The 8,122-nt window shown below is 37.1% G+C and overlaps 1 protein-coding gene across 1 annotated transcript; it reads right to left on the bottom strand.

The window, feature by feature from the left end:
* Window positions 1-5,536: 5,536 nt before the first annotated feature.
* On the bottom strand, window positions 5,537-7,885 carry LOC120270946 (squamosa promoter-binding-like protein 18). Its single transcript, XM_039278035.1, has 3 exons — window positions 7,500-7,885; window positions 6,641-6,771; window positions 5,537-6,572 (listed from the first exon to the last, which is right to left on the bottom strand). The coding sequence occupies exons 1-3, from the start codon at window positions 7,883-7,885 to the stop codon at window positions 6,025-6,027; spliced, it is 1,065 nt and encodes a 354-aa protein (XP_039133969.1). The 3' UTR covers window positions 5,537-6,024.
* Window positions 7,886-8,122: the final 237 nt, after the last annotated feature.

The raw sequence follows: 8,122 nt of genomic DNA, 5'->3' as shown, positions 1-8,122 counted from the left end.
TGTGCATCTTGAAATAATGTTAGCTAATAAAATCTAGCAGCCAATGCCTTCTCAGCAGTTTTACTTGAAGCATAATGATGCCCAATAGGTCCTGAGTGACAATGTGCAAGAATATTCCATCCTTCCTCTCATGAAACACATCTCCGTACCACATGATATGCGCAAATTCAGAAGAGAAAAGGATCCTCCAAGAAATAATTGTTTAGATCACTGAAAAACTTTTTCTTTTGCTCAGATGTAAGTCCTTGCTTTAGAACTTTCCCTGACAAATAATTTGCCAAGTTTGCGAACCATGGAGTTTCACTTGATGCCTAATTCTGTATTGTGTACAAATGCTCCTCGGGGAAAGAGTCATTAATTACCTGATTTGATGGTTCTTTTCCTTCATTACCCTCCAATCGAGATAAATGATCTGCAACTACATTTTTGATACCTCTCTTATCTTTAATCTCCATATCAAACTCCCGCGGAAGTAAAATCCATTAAATCAACCTTGGTTTAGCATCAGCCTTGCTAATGAGATAACATAGTGCTGAATGATCTATAAACATAGTGACTTTAGAAAAGATGAGATATTGCCTGAACTTGTCAAAAGCAAATACAACTACTAATAACTCTTTCTCTATGGTGGTGTAATTCTCTTGAGCACTTGTGAGAGTTTTACTGGCATAGTATATCGGTTGGAATTGCTTGCCTTCCTCTGTCCAAGGACTGCTTTAATTGCATAGTCACTCGCATCACACATAAGCTCAAAAGGTTTGTTCCAATCTAGTGTTATCAGAATCTGTGCTTGCACCAATTTCTCCTTAAGCAAATTAAAAGAAGCCAAACAATCATTTCCAAAATCAAAAAGAGCATCTTTTTTGAGAAGCTTCGTCAACGGCTGAGTGATCTTCGAAAAATCCTTGATGAAACGGCTGTAGAACCTAGCATGGCCTAGAAAACTATGAATTCCTTTCACATTTGTTGGTGGAGGAAGCTTATCAATGACTTAAATTTTTGCTCTATCAACTTCCATCCCCTTTTGTGAAATCTTATGCCCAAGAATAATGCCTTCTCGGACCATAAAATGATATTTCTCCCAGTTTAGAACAAGATTTGTCTCTTCACATCTCACAAGAACTCTCTCTAAGTTTTTTAAACAAATGTCGAAGGAGTCACCAAACACTGAGAAGTCATCCATGAACACCTCCATGATATCCTCTAGAAGACCATCAAAAATAGCAGTCATGCAATGTTGGAATGTTGTCGGTGCATTACACAATCCGAAAGGCATTCTTCTGTAAGCAAAAGTCCTATAGGGACAAGTAAATGGTGTCTTCTCTTGATCTTCTGGGGCAATAAAAATCTGAAAATATCCTGACATGCCATCAAGGAAACAATAAAAGTTATGCCCTGCCAATCGCTCCAACATCTGATCAATAAAAGACGACGAGAAGTGATCCTTTCGAGTTGCATCATTTAACCTCTTGTAATCAATGCACACACGCCAACTTGTAACTATTCTAATCGGGATTAATTCATTCCGCTCATTTTTCACCACTGTCATCCTTTCTTTTTTATGAACTACTTGAGTCAGACTTACCCAAGCATTGTCAAAGATTGGATAAATAATCCCTGCATCCAATAGCTTCACAACCTCTGCCTTAACAACCTCCTTCATATTCGGATTCAACCTACGTTGAGGTTGAATCACAGATTTATAATTGTCCTCCATTAGGATTTTATGAGTACAGAATGAGGGATTGATGCCCTTTATATCATAAATTTTCCAAGCAATGGCAGATTTATGTCTTTTCAGCATGGTTACAAGCTTATCTTTCTGGGATGTGGAGAGATTTGAAGCCACAATTATAGGGAGCTTTGATCCCTCTGCCAAAAAGGCATATTCCAAACGTTGCAACCTATTCTCCTTGAGTCTGTCAATTCCTTCAAACTGTTATGAATCTTCTTTGGGAATTCTCTCTGAACTTTCTTCTTGATCTTGCAAGATTGGATGAACTTCAACGATTTCTGAATTTTTTATCTCACAAATTTCATAAGTTGTGCTCGAAACCCCCCAATGAGAGAATTTCATGCCTCTGTCCTTCCCCAAATGAACTAAACTGATCAAGGGCCTTCCCCAAGTCATCTCCATATGATAGTTCAAAGATACTGATGTTGATTCTACAAATGGATTCAGCACATCGTCTAACTCACAATTCTGATTCTGGATGTCATCAGCATAACTAAAACATAACCCTTCCGTAAAACAACTTGTTACACCTTGCTCTTGCATAAAACAACATGAAGTTACTTGTGCGGCAAACAAACACATCTTATGTTCTATGTCCTTTACCATTCCATTTATCGTATCAAATGACTCCATTGTGTTAATCATTATCTCTGCAAGAGTTAACAAAAAATAAACAAATTAGAATGATGGAAGAATAAGAAAATGTGGAATAGGTTAAACAATGAATAGCTAAAATAGCAAAACTTAACACGCCCTCGCGTGTATACCGCAAGTGCACGGGTGTCGAAGTAATAAAGTACCTAAGGGGTAGGTAGTCGAATCCACAAGGAATAAACTCTAGAAACTCGTAGTGTTAATAATTAGCTAAGGTGATGATTAATTGGTGATTATTTTTAAGACGTTAATGAAAAAACAATTACGAGAAAATAAGCAAAGGTTAATGAGGAAGAAAAACACACTCAATGATAAAAGCGGGATACTTGAACAGTGCTCCCCCTAGGATTATTATTTCAAGTGCAAGACTAATATTATGCTTCCCTAACTAAGATTCAAAGAGTCGTGGAAATCCAAAAGCACACAGCTCCAAATCTAAGGTCAACTGTGACTAGCCCTCTACGTATGCTGCGGCGGAAAGAAATACTCTCAACACCTCACACTACGTGAGGCTGCTTGGGATTCTAGGGTCTCCAAGTGATAAACCCTATTCCCAAATCTAAATCTAACCATTTTGTCCAGGTAAAAAACCCCTAATCACAACTAAGCCCAACAGAAGGGACCTCTCAACACTTCACTCTATTGTGCCTGTACAATTAAGCCCCAGTGGAGGAGATCTATCAACACTTCACTCTATTGTGATTGCAAAGAGACCTTGGAATATAGAGGTAGGATAAATCATATCGGAAGGGAAAGGGAACGTTCCGCTACCTCTCGACTCACCCTCTCAACCCTCTTCAATCTTGCTATGTCTAATTCTAATGGTGATGGTCACTCGTCAAAAGGGTGCCTAGATGTATTCTCAACCTAGTGTCACTCTAAGAGAAAATTAAACCAAAATCATTCAAGATTAAAACTCAATTAAAAACTCAATTAAAAGAAACATAATAAAAGTCAATGAAACAAAACCATCCAAGGGTTTACAAGTCCAAGCACCCACTAGGGGTTTAGCTCTCCATAGAGTAATACAAAATCAAAGAATAAATCAAAGATAAATGCAAACTATCCATAAGAACAACCCCCTTGTTGTCCGTGATGATGATCTCCAAGAGCCGATTCTTCTTCTCCAAAGACTCCTCCATCAAGCCTAGGCATACCTCGCCGAAACAATGACGTCGAAAGCTCCTCCAATAACTCTCCTTCGAAGAAAAACGATGTTGAATCCGCTAAAAACACTCAAAAATTTGGCTAAAAGCTCCTCCAAACCCTAGTCGGGCTCTCTCCAAAAGATAGGAAAAAGACTCCCAAAATAACTCTTCGAGGCGCTATTTATAATGCTAAAATCAGGATTTCACACGCCCCTGTGGATTTTCCATACGGGCGTGTGGATTCTCTGATTTTTTTTGAATTTTGCGTTTGCGAACAGTATAGCTATAGTACCGTAAACAGTAATTGCTACACTAATTGCTACAGTTATCCCAAATGCATTCTCTTCCATTGAGGCCACACAGTTGGGCACACACTCGTGCGGTAGATCATGTCAAATGACGCTCTCGAAAACTCTGCACAAACTGGAACATAAGTTTGTGACTGCGTTTGTGCCCTTCCAATTTGTAGATAGACTTACACATTCGTGGAAGTTGGCACACACCCTCATGTGTTTGATCATGGCTCATGTCTTGACACTTGTTCCACACAAGAGAATCCTCAAATCCTGCATTCATGACCTATTTTCGCTTCCTTTCTTCTTATATTGTCTCCACAACCTTGAATGCACAAAAGAACACAAAAACACACGAATGAGCAAAAAAAACCCGATAAAAACAATGCTCATTATAAGTAAAACATGCTCAATAATATCCATATATAAGCACTTATCATCCGGATTTAAAACTAAGTCGGGTCCAAACATCTAATTTAGCTACTTATAAGAGTAGTTGTTCGACACGGTTTTGTCCAGACCCAGATTTTTGCCATTCTTAAGATGAGCAAGAACATGTTGCAAATAAGTTTATGTGTCTCTTTTTTGCCTCACATGACTACATTATTGTTCTTAAGGAAGTCACTTTGGTAAATAGAGTTTGGTAAATAGAGATGAAAATATTTAAAATTTCTCATCACAAGTGTTCTTAAGTGAATTGTAGCTCTTGTCTAAGTTCATTTGCATTCATATCTTGTTTACACTTCTTCTTTTGTACAGTCTTTTATTTAATACAAAGATTTATCTACTTTATTAAAAAAGTGTTCTTAAGTTAAAATTGTGGCAATCACTTTGGTTTAATGAATGTGCCACAATTGAGAGTAGTTTGTTTGTTTATCTTTTACTTTTCCCCTCTGCTGAGTATTTCTAAAAGAGTTAAATAATGGAAACTAGTGACCCTCCAGTTAATTATTTATGTTTTCTTATGTTAGAGTAATTGATAGTCGCCCATTAGCTAATTTGGAAAATATAGATTTGAAAAAAATAATGCTAGTTTTTCATCCTTTTAGTTTAAGCTTTGGGTTGAGTTGGTCCAAATAATATGTTTGATTCGCATCAAACATAGTATCAGTTTTTAGTTTGTTTAGTTTAATTGCAACATGGCTAGTTAAAATAATATGTTTGATTCACATCTAACTTTGCATGTAACTCTAAGATCCTCCTTTATTTCCAGCTGCTTTCAATGAAGACTCATACAATATGTTCAGTATATTATTAAAATTTTACTTGAGAACTCTGTGCCTTCATTTCTTTTGTGTTTACAGAGGACTATACTCTCAGCCTGAATCTTTTAATCTAAATGTTATTATCTTTGGAATTCTAGTTCCATACTTAGAGTTCTTTTCTGCTTCATTGACAAGTTCAGTGATGCTTCGGTTGGTGTTTTTGTGCATTAACGCATTTGACAAGGAAGAGTTTTGCCTATTTTCTTTGACTAAAATTCTTCGGTTTCTGATGTTCATATGTGCTTTTCGGTTTCTTATGAGGGGGGTGTAAAATTTTTTGCCAAACTTAAAATGTCAATTACCTGCCGTGTAACCTTCTGGTAATTGAAGAATGCATTATAATTAGGTAGTTTTACCTGCCTGATTGATGATAATGAAAAGATCAGCAACTTCAATCACATAAAGAAGCAGAAAATGACTTTGCTTGAGCAAAAAGCATAGTTTGGTGAAGTATCTACTTTATTTGATTGATATAACTAATGAAAAATGAAGATGACATTTGATGCTGCTCAAATTGATCATCATGATCATTTATCAGTTTACCATCTCAGAAATTTTATCTGGCAGATTAAGAACTTGAATGTGCAGATGTTTAACCAATCAGCATTCAACATACAAATGAACTCGATCCTTGAAGCCGGTTCCGTTCTTCGCCCAGGTCGCAGAACTCCAAATTTAGAGTCGCCATCAATGATAGGATGCAAAGCCATTTATCTGAGCTTATTCCTTGTTCTAGTGTTTATTTGGAGATTGCGCAGTTGAAGGAAACCTTGTCTATCACTCTTTGAAGGTGTGCTCTTCTGTCTCTGGTTCTCCAGGGTTTAGACAAAATAAAGTGCTAATATCCATGAAAGACAATGTTGAGATGTTACATAAAAGAGATTTCGACAAATTTCAGCAGAATCGGTTCCGAATTACAATTGTATGTCTCACTGCCAAAAAGGAAGATCAGTATGGCAGTGAAGATCAGTATTTGTAGAATCAGAAACCAGAGATATGCTTCCATGATTATCTGTGATTCCGGAACAAGATAAGCCCGGTGGAGGCGAGACACTGCTAGAAGCCTGTGCACTCGAGTACTGAGCAAGACCACTGTAAGGAAGATTAGAGATCAGAGGCTGACCAAAGGGAATGTAATCGCCAGCGACCATTTGGCCAAAGTTCATAGCCGCGGCCTGGGTAGGCGATGACAGAAGAGAGAGAGCACGCCGGGCTATACCGTCGGGGAACGCCTTGAAGCCGCTATTTTGGCGGGTAGAAACAGAATCTTCAGTATTACCATATTGCAGGAAGGGAAATTTCTTACCATCTTTGAAGCTGATTGAGAAGGAGTTTGGAAGTTCTTCTTGCTTGCTGATGAAGCTCAATTGCTGTTGATTTGGATAAAGTGGTTTGTTCTCGATTTTTATGATACCAGGCCAAGCCGGACTTTGTGCTGTCATCGGGTACATCGGAGAATATGACGTAAACCTGCCTCCTGTAACTGAATATTTCAGTAATACATCTATATCATATCACAATGTTCTACAATAGATTTCATATAACCTTGGTGATTTGTGAAGAATGTTGCGGAATTGAGAGAATCAGGCTGAGGCTTTCTACGTCGTCTATTATGCCCATCAAGACGCTTTCTGCAGCTTCGTTTTACTTCATCGAACTCGGTGAGCAGGTGAAATCTGTCACCAGAAACTTGTTTAGCCTTGGTAATAATCAAGTGTACAAACGCTCATTTAGCAAATTTTATGGTCTCGATATAAAATAAATATGTAAACAACTAATTATCACATTTTTTTGCTACATCACAATACACAATTCATGAAGTTCTTCACCGAAAAACCTCGGCAAACACATAAATCCTTTGCCACACAAGTGAAAAATACGAGATGAGATTAAGATTGTGATAAACTTGAAGTTATAAAGGTTTTCCAAAAGGATTGTCAAGAATCTTGTCCAATAAGTGAATATATATGCTTTTGTTTTTTTGAAGGAGATAAGATCTCTATTTGGATTGAAAGCGACGAACCAATGTATCAGATCGAAAAGAAAAGATAAAGGAGAAAAGATATAAAAGGAAAAGGCGAAGAACGCATATGACGTCTTAATCAAAAATGATACCGACCATTAAGACCAAGTAATTCGAATATAACTCAATGAGAAGTGAAAGCACATCAAACCAAAAACACATTTTAATATCAAGTTTGATGATCAAAAGAGTATGAACCAAAACAAGTGACTAAATATTTAACAGAAAGGCAAACATCATCAAAACAAAAGATCAATTAACAATTCACAATTCACAACTGATGTTGATAATCAAAAGATATAATCTAAGAAGATAAATAAATTAAGCAATTCATTTGTTGATCAAATCATATTATTTAAAAACAGAAACTGCATTATATACCTGCTGCACTGCTGGCAGAACCTCTGTTCCTTGCCGGAGACAATAACCATCTGCGTCTTCGAATGCGTTTCGCAAACTTTGTGGCGGCGATGATACTCCCTACACTTGCTAAGATCAGACATACAACCATCAACCAAACAAGAAGCAATCTGTCTACCATTATTATTTGGAGTTCTTGCTTTCTTGGAAGATCCAGAACCAGAAGACATATCTGCAATTTCTGCCATATTTATCTGGCTATCCTTCTTATTCTTCTTCTTATTCCAATCATCACACAATCCACCAAGTTTCAAGTCCACAGAACAATCAAGAGACCCAATGTTTGGCCCTGCACACTGCTCAACCTCCACAAAATCCCAAGAAGGCATCTTCAAGTCCCAATCCATCAAACCAAAAACAAGACACAAACAAACCTATGCTATCATAAATCATAAAAATCTGAACTTTGCATAAGAAATAAAAAGAAAAACAAGATAATAAACAACAGAGCTTAAAAAGATGCAATCTTGACAAGCATCAAACACACACAGTCACATTTGAAGTGAAGACATGGAAGATTAGTAAGAAACTCACTTGAAAAGACTTGAAAAAAATCACAAGCTTAGACAGAAGAGGATAAAAGA

Source organism: Dioscorea cayenensis, chromosome 10 (genome assembly GCF_009730915.1).
Source record: "Dioscorea cayenensis subsp. rotundata cultivar TDr96_F1 chromosome 10, TDr96_F1_v2_PseudoChromosome.rev07_lg8_w22 25.fasta, whole genome shotgun sequence".
NCBI classification, from domain to species: Eukaryota; Viridiplantae; Streptophyta; class Magnoliopsida; order Dioscoreales; family Dioscoreaceae; genus Dioscorea; species Dioscorea cayenensis.
The sequence above is the reverse complement of the archived record's forward strand: the minus strand, read 5'-3'. Positions and strand labels throughout refer to the sequence as shown.

Excerpts from the sequence above, each read along its gene's own strand:
- LOC120270946 (XM_039278035.1), bottom strand. The coding sequence starts at position 7,885 with ATGGATTGGGACTTGAAGATGCCTTCTTGGGATTTTGTGGAGGTTGAG. Across the intron at positions 6,772-7,499 it reads TTCTGCCAGCAGTGCAGCAG|ATTTCACCTGCTCACCGAGT; the intron begins GTATATAATGCA and ends TTCTGGTGACAG. Across the intron at positions 6,573-6,640 it reads ATTCTTCACAAATCACCAAG|GAGGCAGGTTTACGTCATAT; the intron begins GTTATATGAAAT and ends ATTCAGTTACAG.